Source organism: Phascolarctos cinereus, unplaced genomic scaffold (genome assembly GCF_003287225.1).
Source record: "Phascolarctos cinereus isolate Bilbo 61053 unplaced genomic scaffold, phaCin_HiC Scaffold_2;HRSCAF=192, whole genome shotgun sequence".
NCBI lineage: Eukaryota > Metazoa > Chordata > Mammalia > Diprotodontia > Phascolarctidae > Phascolarctos > Phascolarctos cinereus.
This window is the reverse complement of record NW_027555625.1, coordinates 153,154,090-153,169,447: the sequence shown is the minus strand read 5'-3', so window position 1 is coordinate 153,169,447 and position 15,358 is coordinate 153,154,090. Positions and strand designations below refer to the sequence as shown.

Sequence of the window (15,358 nt, the reverse complement as noted above, 5' to 3'; positions counted from 1 at the left end):
AAGAAAGGCATTTCCTATAGAAGGCAGAAAATACCATAGAGTTGTGCAGACTGAAAAAAACTGACCGAGTCAAGGAACAATGAAAAGGGTACCTGGATTATATATGTATGAATTATGTGGGAATGCAAAGGAAGATATCTGCTTCCTTCAAGAAAGTTGTATTTTAAACTTCATATTTCTTTATGTAGTTATTTAATACTTGGCCACCCAATTTATATCTAAAACAGGCTCTCTCATGAAGCATAACAAAGAAAAACATTCAAATAAAAGAGCTTACACAATTAAAAGCACTAATGACAAACACCTACAGAATGTTCTCAAACTATGAGTAATATGTTCAATTATAGATGTCTGAATACAGCCCAACATTTGGGACTTTTCCATCTTTCTCTGTTTCTCCAAAAAAACCCCAATAATATATTGACTTTAAATTCTGCATATTTGCCTTTCTACCTTCAAAAAAGATTTATTAAATTTTGTTTATTATTTGTAATCATCACTATAGAAATTCTGAAATCACAGGCACATATGGAACTCACAGTTAATTAGCTTATCTAGTTTCTTTAAATATAAATAAACATAGGCTTTAAAACAACTGAACTTTATTTTCTCTCAACATGGTATGATCTTTTCAGGTTCATATTATGAAATGAGCAATGCATAATATGTAGTACTTTTATTATCTTAAAATGTCTATCTCTTCTTGGAGGCAGTAGTCCAAAAAAGTATCAGGAGCTAGGTAAGTGGACACTGCAATCACCAAAATACAGTAATGTAGGTCAAATGTTAGTAATTTAAATTTCAGTTAAATTTTTTTTAAAGTTTCAGATTTAGAAAATAAAATTAATTCTGTGGACAAATAAAATTAAATAGCTTGCTTTCACCTACATTCATATGTTTTGACGGTACAGGAAAAGAAGACACATAGAATATGTGGACTGATTTAGGGTAAACTATGTTGAAGAAAAAGTTACAGTAGTATCTTGCTCAAAAATAGTAACCATTTTATTGCTATTAAAAAAACCCCCAACAATACCTACCTGCCCTTAATATGAAAACAGTAAAACCTGTTTCAAGAAGGAAAAATTAGGGTTCCTTACCACTATTTCCCCCTAAAATTAACTTAGAAAAAGTCATTTACTCAGAAAGAATATCTCATTTTTGGCAAATGGAAGTTGATTTTATTAACTTTTCTACTGTTGAAACTGTATCAATGAAGGATTAGTTTAAGAAAAAAAAAGAGGGCTGATATTTATATTTAGTCAACTTTATCACTATTATAATTCCTAAAGAAATACCTGTCCTAATAGGAACTGATAGTGATCAAAGACCATTGCCATCTGGTTCACATAAAGTAATTAGACATTCTTTTCACTGGTAACATAAATGTTTAAATTTCTTAAAAGTATTTCAAAATACTTTTTTGATTATCTCTGTTCTCGTCCTTTTCTGACACAATGTGAATGCAATTATGATGATGGCTACTCTTTCTTAATCTTAGCTTAATTTTTATTATTATAATTATGTTAACATTTCCTGAATGCCCACTGTATTAAATGGTTTGGAGAAAACAAAGCAGTTGCTGTTTCCAGGCCTTAAAAAAATAAAGTAGGTTACTTTTTGCTTATGTTTATTACTTCACTAGGACAGGTCTTTGGTAGTCATACTTGTATATGACAATTTACCACCTATGTACTTTCATGGCACTTACAATATGGGATTTAGGTGGGCATAGTCCTTTTCTCTAAATAGAACTTAAGGCAGTGGTGTCATTTCTTGTTTTGAAAATACTGATCTACTGTCTAAAAACAAAAAGCTCATACATACCACTCCAATTTTTGGCCATCTTGAACATGTTTGCAGCTCTCGTATACATTTCACAAGCCTCTTCTATTCTTGTATTTCCTCTAAGTAAAAAAAAAAAAGACAAGGTCACTCTTGGCACTGCAATTAAAACCATCATTCCTGACACTTTCCTTCCTCCCCACTCTGTCCCAAACATACTTTTCATTTTGGGAAAAACGGAATAGTAGAGGATAAGCAGGTATGGTTGGGTATGACATTACATTCTTTTTTTCCCCCGTAAACTATTGTGTCTTCCAAATTTTCCTAATTCTGCTGAGCACACCACTGACCATCTAGTCTCTTGGGTTCACAGTATTACCCTTGACCCCTCACTCAATTGAAAAGCCTCTCTCTCAAAGTTATTCATGATATCTTTATTGACACATCAGATCACTTTTTCTCAATCTTCATCCTTTTTAAGCACCCTGCAGAATTCCGTTCTGTTTATTACTCTATTTTCCTAGATAATGATTCTCTCCTGACTTGTGAGACTGTTATCTTGGTTCCTCTACCCCTGTGACCATTCCTTCTTAGTCCCTTTTTCCAGATTATCATCTATATCACACCCTGTAACGATGAGTATACACAAAAAGCTCTGTCCTAAGATATCTTCTCTCTGAACACTCTTTTACTTGGTAACTTCACTGGCTCCTATGAGTTTAATTATCATCTCTTGGCAAAGATAACTCCTAGATTTACATATCCATCCCCAATCACCCCCCTGATCTTTAGTCCAACATCACCAACTATCTATTAGACATTCTAAATACTATGTCCCATAAACAACTCAAACTCAACATTTCCAAAACAAAACTCATTACCTTTCTCCCAAACTCACTCCTCTTTTGAACTTTCCTATTTACATTAAGAGTATCACCATTCTTCTAGTCATCCAGGTTAATAACTTTGGCATTATAACCTTGACTCCTCATTTTCCCTCACCTCACATGTATGACCAGGTGCCAAATCTTGTAATTTCTAACAATATAGTATTTCAAATACCTCATTTATCCTTTCCTCTCTACTTACACTAGTTAAGGCCATTATTACCTTTCAGATTGTTGCAACGACTTCCTTATTGGTCTCACTGACTCTCCCTCTCTAATCCATCCTAGACAAAACTGTCAAAATGATTTTCCTCAAGTGTAGGGTTTTTTTTTTCAACCATGTCACTTCTCTATTCAAACTCCATTACTATTAACTCTTGGATCAAATATTATATTATTTCATCTTTATCTCACCCTCTAATTTCTATTTTAAGATCATTTTATAGTATTTGTAATTATTAGTACAGTAGTATAATTGAATAATTTATAAACAAGTAAATACTCCCTATATTGGGAGTACAAACTAAATTTTTAAAAAAATCTTATGGGGTACATGATCAAACTATGACAAAATTATTGGATAGCCAACCACTGAGTTGTTAAAATAGTTCACATGTTTAGAACAAGCACAGCAGATGGACAATAAAGTGGGTCTATAATTGAACAGGAAGAAGAGTGTGGGCTACATATCATTTGGGAAATTTCATAGCGTTTTCAATGATTCTAAGTTGTTCCCTGGCACACAAAAACCATCTCATTCAAATATAAATGTTCTATGACTGATGTTGTGTGGTTTCAAATCTCAGAATGTCACAATTTCTGAAGAATCAAAGTTATAAATGACAAAAGAGAGATTTGTATACAGATTGTAACATATGTCAAATATATATATAACATATAGATTATAACATATGTCCAATGATAACCTATTTACACAAAGTGGTATGAAGATACATATATATATATATATGTGCATATATGCAAATATGTATATATGTATATGTATAAATATAGATATAGATCTCTAGGGAAGTTATAATCAGAGAAACAGATAAGCCAACAAGAAACAACAAAATGGTTCAAAAGAGAAATAAAACAACTTAAAAACTAGGCATGGAATTAGATCAGAAATCACAGATTTTGATATAGAACTGACAACCACAATAATAGCAGAGTACAGTACTTAGATATGACACTGTATCTAGAGAAGCAGTGACCATGAGAAAGAGAACAACAGACTGGAAATGCAAAAATATAGAACTACAAGAAAAATGGTAACAGAAAAACAAAAATATTAAAAGAATGCATTAATCCTATGCAATAATCCTACACGAGCCAAAATGACTGACCTTGAGGAAAGAATGTACAGAGATTGCTGAAGGAACATAGATATGTCAGAACAAATTAAAAAACCTGAAAATAATACTGTAGGAAATAAACAGAAGAAAGCTGTACAGAACTTTTGAATACAGATGATAAAGCACTGATGTATCAAATCCATAGATCACCAGCAAAGAAATTCAAATTATACTGTAGCTAAAATTCCCAATTTCAATAAAAAACAAAAATTGCAAGCAGCCTAGAGACATATGAGTGAACTACAACTCAAATAACCCAGATATGGGTTAATGTCATGCAGGCATGAAATTGGAGAAGAGACCAGAATAATAGTATAATCCAAAAAACAAAAGAAGTTAAACCACAAACCAAAATTAACATATCCTGCAAAAGTAGCCTAATAATTAATGAAAATGACATTTAAGAAAATAGAGGCAACCTTTGAAATACTCACCTCAACTCATCAACAATATCTGAACTACAAATACCCCAAAACAACAGAAACACAAAAAACCAGAAAATAAATACAATTACCAAGAAAATACCAATGGAATCAACTCCTTCATGCTTTTGGCAAGTCAAGACATCACTCTAATGATGTCACTGGTCCTCTTTGAGAACAAAGGACCACCACCACCACTACCAAAGTTATCGTTAGCAAAAGTAACAACAAGGCAACTAGGTGGCACAGTAGATATAGACTGCTGAGCCTGAGTCAGGAAGATTCATCTTCCTGAGTTCAAATCTGGCCTCAGACACTTACTAGCTGTGGGACCCTAGGCAAGTCACTTAACCCTGTTTGCCTCAGTTTCCTCATTTATAAAATGAGCTGGAGAAGAAATGGCAAACCATTCCAGCATCTTTGCCAAGAAAACCCTAAATGGAATCACCAAGAGTCAGACATGACCAAAAACGACTGAATTAAAAAAAAAAGAACTTGGGTAAAAGAATAATAAAGAATCATCATCAATGCAGAAAAGGGTTTAAGAGACTAAAGATTTAAGGGGCAATTTAAAGAATCTGAAGCATGAAGAACTGAATTAATGGATTAAATCCCATGACCTCCTAAGACTGAATCAATATTATGTGTGTGCGTGTGTGTGTGTGTGTGTGTGTGTGTGTGTGTGTGTGTGTGTGTGTGTGTAAAGGAAAATAAAGTGGGGAAGTCAGGTGAATAGGGAGAGGAAGAGTAAGAAACAAAGTAAACCTAGAGACATATCTCCAAGTTCACATGGGAAGAGAAAAGGGAAAAAAAGTTTGGTACATCTAACGGTCTAACCTCAGCAGAATACTTAACATTCATTCAATTAAGAATGCTGCAATTTATTTCATAATCTTTCATTTCAGTTACTATGATCCTTAAGAATTACATAAGGATATGTTTGCTGTAGCTCCAAGTGTCATCCTTCCTCTGGAAATATAAATAAATTGATATTGCCTGCTAGCAAATGTATACATGAATATACAAATTATATATTGCCATATTAATAACAAGAGACATTTTTCCCCATACTAGGATCTGTGGTAGAAGTAGCATCTGTACTATGTAGGTGAGGCTAGTTTTCCTTTGGGAAGCAAGGAGACTGTCCAAAAGGACTTGGTTGGTTGGTTGCTACCCCATATGGGGTAGCACAGTTTAAGAAGCGCTGAAGGAGTAACAAGTGGAAAAAGTTTAAGAAGCCCTGGTCTAGAGAACTATGATTTGAACCACTGGCATGGCTCTCTGACTTAGCACTGCTACCCTAGTAAAGGTGGAGGTAGTGATGAAAAAAGGAACAGCATCAATTTTAGTTAGTAACCATATCTTTTTAAATCTCTTACTGTAAGTAAATTCATTTTTTATTGACTTTTATGGTCCACAAATGTTTCATGGTGTCCTATCCCAAGTTTGAATCCCTGGACTGATCTGAGCCACACCTCGGATTGATAAGGGTTGACTTCACTGGACAGGGCCATGGAGATAGAGGTACTAAAGGAAGATCAAACCTATGAAAATACAGGGTCCAACATGCTCAGTTAAGTTTTAATAAACACACTGGATGGAGAAAACTCAGATGATTCCACATGTAATACATATTAAGCTAGCAACACCTGCTTCCTCACAATCTAAAAAGGAAACTCAGAGGTTTAATGAACTATGAGCTCTAGAGAGCCCACATTTATCACCTAGGTATCCTGATGGACTCTGTTCACTAAGTCACATGAAAGTCTACCTCTTTTGAGATAGGCCTAGGATAGGTTGAGCTCTGGAAGAGGTGTATAGTAAGCCATCTTGCCATCTCTCCCTGGGGTTCCTTATAACACTGTGGGGCTTATGTTTTTGGAGTTCCCTGATAAAGCCTTTGGCAGGCACTTGGGATGGTGAGATTAAATAATAGCTAGGCTTTTGGAGCCAAAAGCTCCCTGAAGGGGCCAACTGTACAGCAAGCAATTTCTCACCTAGTAGTGGGAATAGAGAACACAGACAGTTCTCACTTTAGAGACAGACCCCTAATGAAAGCAATTTTTACCCAATGAGAATTTGCCTGTCATGAGGGAAGGCAGGGAGGGAGGCAGGAAAGTGGCCTCATGCTGGTGGAAGGAAGAGGCCAGCATATAGTTCAAGGCCACTGTGGGGTAAGGACAGAGAAGTGAGAACAAGAGGAAGAATATGAATGGGCCAACCATTTGGCGGCAGGATCAAAACAGAGAGGAAGAACATCTGGGAAGCAAAGAGGATGGGTGACATGTGGATGTCAGGGACAGATATGGAGTACCCAAGCACAGACAGGAAGACAGACATGCAGGTAGACACATGAGTGGGCAGAGCTGGGCAAAGCCCCACAATTCAGCAGGTGGTGGCAATATCTCTTCCATTCTTCTGATTTCACTTGCAGGGTTTTTTAAGGCTTTTTTGGGTAGGTGGGGACACAGTGGGGCAGGAGGAGAAAGCAAGGGAGAGAGAGGGGGAGAGAAAGGGAGAGGGAGAGAGAGAGCACAGTACTATACAGTAAAGTTTAGGGTTTTTTTTTTTGGAGGGGGGGCTGAGGATTTCTTTCAAAATTCTTTACATAAAGTAGAATTTGTGTAAGGGTCCTCCAAAAACTGCCTCTTCATATCTTTTGACCATTTATCAACTGGGGATGACTCATATTCTTATAAATTTGACAAAGTTCTCTCTATATTTGGGATATGAGGCCTTTATCCAAGAAATTGTCTATAAAAATGTTTTCCCAAATTTTTTTGCTTTCCTTCTAATTTGGCTACATTGGTTTTATTTGTATAAAACCCTTTTAATTTAATGTAATCAAAATTATTCATTTTATGTCTCACAAAGCTCTTTATCTCTTTATTCATAAATTGTTCTATCCACAAATCTAATTGGTAATATGTTTCATGTTCTTTTAATCTACTTATGATATCTCCCTTTATGACTAGGTCATATATCCATTTTGACCTTATCTTGGTAAACAGTATAAGATACTGGTCTATAACTAGTTTCTGCCAGACTATTTTCCATTTTTCCCCAACAATTTTTACCAGACAATGAATTCTTATCCTCAAAGCTTTAATTTATCAAACACAAGGTTACTATAATCACTTACTACTGTCTATTGTATATCTACTCTATTCCACTAATCTAATCCACCATTCTATTCCTTAGCCAGTACCACACAGTTTTGATAATTACTGACATAATACAGTCTAGGATCTGGCACTGCTAGACATCCTTCCTTTACTTTTTTTTCCCATTAATTCCTTGGATATTCTTGCTCTTTTATTCTTCCAAATGACTTCTATTATTATTTTTTCTTGATCAACAAAATAACTTTGGAAATTTAATTGGGATGGCACTGAATAAGTAGATTAATTTAGGTAGAATTGTCATTTTTATTATACTGGCTCTGCTCACTCATAAACAATTGATATTTCTCCAATTATGTAAATCTGACTTTATTTGTATAAAAGGTGTTTTATAATTATATTCATACAGTTCCTGGATTTGTCTTGGCAGGTACACTCCCAAGTATTTTATACTGTTTCTACAGTTATTTTAAATGAACTATCTCTTAGTATCTCTCCTTGTAGGGCTTTGTTGGTGATATATAGAAATGCTGATGACTTATGTAAGTGTATTTTATATCCTGCTACTTTGCTAAAAATTATTGTTTCAACAACATTTTTACTTAAATATCTAGAATTTTCCTAGTATGCCATCATATCATCTGCAAAAAAAAAAGGGTAGTTTTATTACCTTATTGGCTTTTTTTTGGGGGGGGGGTGAGGCAATTGGGGTTAAGTAACTTGCCCAGAGTCACACAGCTAGTGAATTTTATATGTCTGAGGCTGGATTTGAACTCAGGTCCTCCTGACTCCAGGGCCAGTGCTCTATCCATTGTACCATCTAGCTGCCCCCCTTATTGATTATTTTGATTTCTTCAATTTCTTTTTCTTCTCTTACTGCCATTGTTAGCATTTCTAGTACAAAACTAAATAAACTGGTGATAACAGGCATCTTTGTTCCATCTTATTATCTTATTCTAGCTTATCTCTGTTATAGATAATACTTGCTGATGGTTTTAGATAGATGCTTCTTATCATTTTAAGGAAAAATCCATTTACACCTATGCCTTGCTTTTAATAGGAATGAGCAATATATTTTCTCAAAAGATTTTATGCATCTATTGATATAATGATGTGATTTTGTTACTTTTGTTATTGATTATGTTAATAGTTTTCCTTATATTGAACCAGCCCTACATTTCTGATGTGTGTATATTTCCTCTCTCCCCCATCATAATGCATAATCTTTGTGCTATGACTAGCCAGTATTTTATTGAGGATTTTTACATCAATATTCATTAATGAAATTGGTTTATAATTTTCTCTCTCTGTTTTTGCTCTTCCTGGTTTAGTTATCAGCACCATAGTTTCATAAAAGGAGATTGGTAGGACTCCTTCTTTGCCTATTATTCCAAATAATTTATTTCATATTGAAATTAGTTGATCTTTAAATGGTAGAATTCAATTGTAAATCCATCTAGTTCTGACTCATTTTTCTTAGGAAGTTCATTTATGGCCTGTTCAATTTCTTTTTTCTAAAACAGACTTGCTTAGATATTCTATTTCCTCTTCTGTTAATCTGGGCAGTTTATGTTTTTGACACTTCAATTGTTAAATTTATTGGCATATAATTGGGCAAAATAATTCCTAATATTTGCTTTAATTTTATCTTCATTAGTGGTGTATCTACCTTTTTAATTTTTAATACTAGCTATTTAATTTTCTTCTCTCTCTTTTTAAAATATTAACCAATGCTTTATCTATTTTATTGTTTTTTTCCCATAAAACCAATTCCTAGTTTTAGTTATTAATTCAGTGGTTTTCTTACATTCAAAAAAAGAATCTAGACCCTATACTTTTCAGGTCAGTTGTTTTTTCTTTTTTCCTTTCTTTTATCTCTCTTTTTTTTTTTTTGCTTTTTGGTGAGGCATTTGGGGTTAAGTGACTTGCCCAGGGTCACACAGCTAGTTAAGTGTCAAGTGTCAGAGGCCAGATTTGAAATCAGGTCCTCCTGACTCCAAGGCTGGAGCTCTATGCACAGCACCACCTAGCTGCCCCTCAGTTGTTTTTTCTAATGAGATATTTCACATCCTCTTCTATTTTACATTCGTTTTGATTTTGTTTTATTATTGCTTGATATCTTATGAAGTCATTAGCTTTCCCTTGTTCAATTCTAAGTTTTAAGGAGTTATTTTCTTTGGTAAGTTTTTGTATCTCTTTTTGCATTTGGTTGACTTTCTTTTCATAATTTTCTTGCTTTTCTTGCATTACTCATTTCTTTTCCCAATTTTTCCTCAACCCTTATTTGATTTTAAAGTCTTTTTAAAGGTCTTCCATGAACTCTTTTTGGGCTTGTGATCATTTTACACTCTTCTTTGAAGCTTTATGGGAAGCTGTTTTATCTTCTGAGTTTGAAACCTGATCATCTCTATCACCAAAGTAATTATGGGTTCTTTCTGGTTTTTACTCATTTTTTTAAAACTACTTATTTCTTGGCTGATGCTGTTAACTTTATGATAGAGTAGGGCTCTGATTCCAGAATGTGTAGGATAATGTTTCAGATTAATCATGATGTTGTTTCCTGAGCTCTATCTGGGAGCTTTTAACCTCTTGATTCTTCCAATGTTCTGTAATCAAAGGCAAGGTGTGGTCACTGCTTCTCTGATTCACACCTTGGTCTCTAAGTGACTTCAGGCACTCCTCTCCACTTCAACCATGATCAGGGCTGCTGCTACACAAACATTCTTGCTCCCTTCTGTTTCTCAGGCAGCTTTAAGCATCAGTTGGCCCCTCTGCCCTGGAACCAAAACCAGGGGACTCTGCTTTCCTGCCAGTGACCACAACGAGCAAGGGCCCCTGTCCCTCTGCAACTGCATTAACCAGCATGTGTTAATTCTTCCTTGGAAGCAGCCACAGCCTGGGACCACAGTGCTTGGGTCTCCAGTCTCATACCAGTGGAGACTTCATTAATCTTTCTCTGACCAGCTGCTGAACCGCCATACTATTTGTGAGGTGAAAGCTCCCCAAGCTAAGGCTGTCACCTACACAGCTGCCCCCAGGGCTTGCTTTTTGTTGACTGGGACTGCAGGTGGTATTTGCACTTCAGTCCGGCAAGATCTGATCTCACCCTGGGAGATCAGATCTTTCCTCCCTCCCAAACTGTCTTAGGGTAGATGACTGCTTTACCCCAGTTTTTAATTATTTCTGCTGCTCTAAAATTTACTTTGAGGCATTATTGTAAGTTACTTGCGGGGAAATTTGGGAGAGCCAGGTAGCTTCCTGCCTTAATTCACCATTTTCCCACAATTCCCTCTGTCCTCACTTTTCTGCAATCACTTTATTATACATTATATGACATTGCGTTCATAAGACTTTGACACATTCTTTAATTCATCATGAAACAATACTTTCATCAATTGGAGCATCTCTGATGAATACTCCATTTTCCCAACACTGGCCTTGATTATTCAATGGGAATTAAATCAGATAAGCTCCTAGACCATTAAAGCATTTTTATCTCTATCACTTGCACACATTTCTTAAACCATCAGATATGTAGCAACAGTACAATGTCACAGTGCAGCATTCCCTCTCCATTTGTGAATTTAATTTCAGAACAATTTTGCTTCTTAGTATATCAACATATTAATCAGTGTTCAACATTCCCTGATGAGAGCAAGACTAGCAGACCTACTAGAAGTGAAAATCCCAAAATATTTTTTTAGGGGGATGTTTTACAGTTTGATAAATATGCCCAAATATTAAAGGTTTACTTGGATTTCTTCTGACAACAGTTTTGGTATACTTTGAATGGAAAAGTGAGTTTTTGTCAGTAAAGATTATCTATTTTTAGTCTTCAGTATTCGAGTCTTTGTACTATCATGCCAATAACAAAAATATTTTTATTCCTGGCTATGGTCAGCAGCTTTTTTTTTTAAACTAACCCTCTTGTTCTTTCAATTTCAAAAAGCCTATGTAGAGGAACCATAACAATCCCTCCAGCTTCTTGGTCTCTCTGAAGTGATTAGACTAGAAGGGAAGAGAAATAATAAGGACAAAAGAAAAGAAAACTTGGGAAAGGGTATGGTTAAAGAATATTACTTATAAAAAGGTGAGGTTTGGGTAGGAAAGAATTTGAACCACATGCTTATCTTGGTAATGAAAACAAAAGTCAAAAGAATGGGACAGGGGCAGCTAGGTGGTTCAGTGGACAGAGCCCCGGCCCTGAACTCAGGAGTACCTGCGTTCAAATTCGGCCTCAGACCAAAACTTGACATGTACTAGCTGTGTGACCCTGGGCAAGTCACTTAACCCCAATAGCTTAAAAAAAAAAGGATGGGACAAAAAGATGAGTAAATAAAAAGAATGAAAGAAATGAACAATTTAGGTCAATTCAAAGTACTTAAAATAGGCTAAGTAATTCTGAACATGAGGTGAGCTCTGAAAACAGACTGACATAAGAGTAGTATATAAGGAAAACTGAACACTGAGAAAAAAAACACTCTTTAAAAGAAAAGGAGATAGAAATCAATATAAAAGAAACAAATCTAGTAAAGCAGAAGCCTAGCTTTCATAACCTTAAATATGAATAGATTAAACAAGAGATAAGACCGTTCCAGAATGAAAAAGTAAACAACCTGTTTTTCAAAAAATACATCTAAAAATATAAAAATATATTCAGAATGAAAATCAGACACTGGAACAAATTTTAATACTATTCATAAGGTAATTTTTAAAAAATCAGAAGTTCCAATCAAACAAAAGTTCATAATTATCAAGAAAGATAAACAAGGAAAGTATATTATGCTTAAATTAAGGAGATAGAGACAATAACAATGCTAATCATATATATATGAAAATAATTATAGCATCTAAATAGGAAGGGCTAACTGACCTATAAAAAGATATTAATAGGAATGAAATAAAACTTTAATTTTAACATTGTCTTAATGCTTGAAAATTCTAACAGGATGATAAACCAAAAGGAAAAAAGAAAACTTGGAGAAGTTAAATATGAAAGACATGACATTTGATAAATGGGAACATTAAAGAACACACATATTTCTCAGTACCACATGGTTTACAAAAACAGACCATCAGCTAGAGAAAATAGAAAGAATAAATATACAAAAGTAGAAATTTCAAACATCCCTTACAAACAATAACTTGATGAAAACAGCAATTAATACAGAGAACACAAACAAAAGATAAAAGACCTAAATGGAGTCTTTAATAATCATATCATGAAAAATGACAAGAAAAAGAAAAAAAAAAGAATGAAAAACTATGTGAAAAAATGCTAATGATCAGGTAATATTCCATACAGCACAGAATATAACATATAAAAGATAGGAAAATCCAGTCAAAATAACTATGAAATGTATAAAATACCCAAGATTCAATCTACCAAGATATACCTAATACATTCTATATAAATAGAAGGTGCTCTTTAAAGAATTAAAGAGGCAGCATGCCATAATATCTATGAGACAGGAAGTCTTGGGATCAAGTCCTACCTCTGCAACATGTGGCTATTTGACCCTGGGCCAGTCACTATACTTCTCAGTGCTCTTAAGAAACTTTTTAAAACTGATTCAGAGAAGGTGACAATCTGTATGCATAAGAGGCAGTTCAACACTACAAACTCCTTACAGCATTGATATCACAGATGTGATTTCTGAAAAATCCTTGAAAAATAAAAACTTCAGTAATTGAAGGGTTATTCATTTCTAACAACCAGGCCATGCTAAAAAAAAAAACCCAACAACAACAAAAAACCCAGCATTATCTAAAACTAACTTACAAATTTGGTGCTTTGCCAATCTAACTATCAAGGGGATATTTTACATATAGCTAGAAAAAATAATAGTTCCTTATTTGGAGGAATAAAAACATTAAATCTCGGGTAATAATGAAAATAAGATAAAAATAGGTAATTTCTACGACAGGGAATTGATATTTTTGCACAAAACTCAATGCTGGTAGGATAACAAGGTGAACTTTCAAATGGTTAAAAAAGAATCTTTGTATCAAATATCTGTGAAAAGGATCCAATGTCCAAGACACATATGGGAATTAACAGAAATATAGGACCAAGAACTATTCCTCAATGGGTAAGTGGTCAAAGGATGCAACCTTGGAAAAATAAATGCAAACTATTTACAAGTGAGAAGATTAAACTCTTTATCATTTTTTTTTATTGATTTTATTCATAATTAACTGATTTTGTCTTGTAACTGCTTAAGCCAAGGTCCTCTGTCTCTGAACTTAGTTCAGAATTTAACTGGTCTATAATAGGTTAAGTTTAAAAATCCAGTTCTCTTGCTCATCACTGTTCTATTCTTGCCTCAAGGAATTTTGCTATCCTACATGGTGCATATAAGGGAGTTGGATCTTATATCTTTATACAAACAAGCTATTCTTCAAGGATTTCTGGCTTAAAAGACATGTGATAGAAAATTCTAACCACATCCCTAGAAAGAACCATGGAGTCTGAATGCAGATTGAAGCATACTATTTTCACTTTTTTTTGTTTTTTTTCTTTCTCATAGTTTTTTTTTCCTTTTGTTCTGATTTTTCTTTCACAATATGACTAAGGTGTAAATATGTTTAAACATGATTGTACATGTATAACCTATATTAGACTGTTTGCTGTCTTGGGAAGGGAAGAGGGAAGGAAAAAATTTGGAACTCAATATCTTACAAAAAAGGACGTTGAAAACTATCCTTACATGTAATTGGAAAAAAAATACTATTGAGCAGAAAAAAGTAAAAAAATAAATATAAAAAAAGATGTTTGGCTTGCTATCCAAAGTTTAGCCCACTATCTTTCAACCTTGCAGGTAGACTCAAACAATAAACATTTCTTTAGTCACAGGAGGGAATGAGGGGGTTTGTTGCTAGCCCTTCATTCCCTACTTCTAATTATATTGTTCCCAATGCCTCTGGTTATGTAACCAATCATGTTGCCCTCAAGCCTATGATGTCACCTACCCTGTCCCATTCTTTGTTCTGTGCTCCCCAAAACCTATAAAATGGAAGCTCCTCTTTTGCTCAAAATCTTTGGCTAGAAATTGAGGCATCCATTGACCCCCTTTTATTGAGAACTGTATCTTGCTTAGAAAAAATGTGCTTTGGTTTACCTATTTGGTCAACTTCACTTGTGATACTGCTCTAAATCAATAAGAGAAATAATAATCTTAAGATTTCACCATATACCTTGCAAATTGACAGAGATAACAAAAGATGGAAGGGCTATGGAAAGGCAATCACACTGTTCGTAGACATATAAAAAATTAGTTCAATTATTCTAAAAAGCAATTTAGAACTAATTATGTTAAAAGGGGGCTAAAATGTTATTTTTGACCCAGAGATACCACTTCTAAATATATACCCAAAGAAAGTGAAATACGGAAATAAGGATCCCATATGTAACAAAATATTCAACAGGGCTTTTTGTGGTAGTAAGGAACTGGAAGCAAAGTAGATATACATCAATTGAGAAATATTTCAACAAAATGTGGTACATGAATATAACAGAAGATTACTATGTTTTATTAAATTATTATGAAGAATTCAGAAAATAACAGAAAATTTACATGAATTGATGCATAGCGAAGTAAGCAGAACCAAGAAAACAATATACACAAATTACAATATAAATGGAAAACACAAAAATATAAAACTGAATTTATTATAATTACACTGACCAAGTTTGGCCCCAGAGAAGAGTTAGGAACATGGTAGAAGCAGGGGTCTATAGTTACAGAGAGGACACTAGACGGCTCAGTGGATAGAGAAGTCTG

The 15,358-nt window shown here is 34.3% G+C and overlaps 1 protein-coding gene across 2 annotated transcripts in view; it reads right to left on the bottom strand.

The window, feature by feature from the left end:
* The window catches only part of NAPB (NSF attachment protein beta), a 64,948-nt gene that overhangs the window by 32,836 nt on the left and 16,754 nt on the right, over window positions 1-15,358 (bottom strand). For both annotated transcript variants that reach the window (XM_020987053.2, XM_078149692.1), the window contains one exon: window positions 1,828-1,907. In XM_020987053.2, coding sequence (XP_020842712.1) covers window positions 1,828-1,907 — 80 coding nt within the window. The remainder of the gene's footprint in view (window positions 1-1,827; window positions 1,908-15,358) is intronic.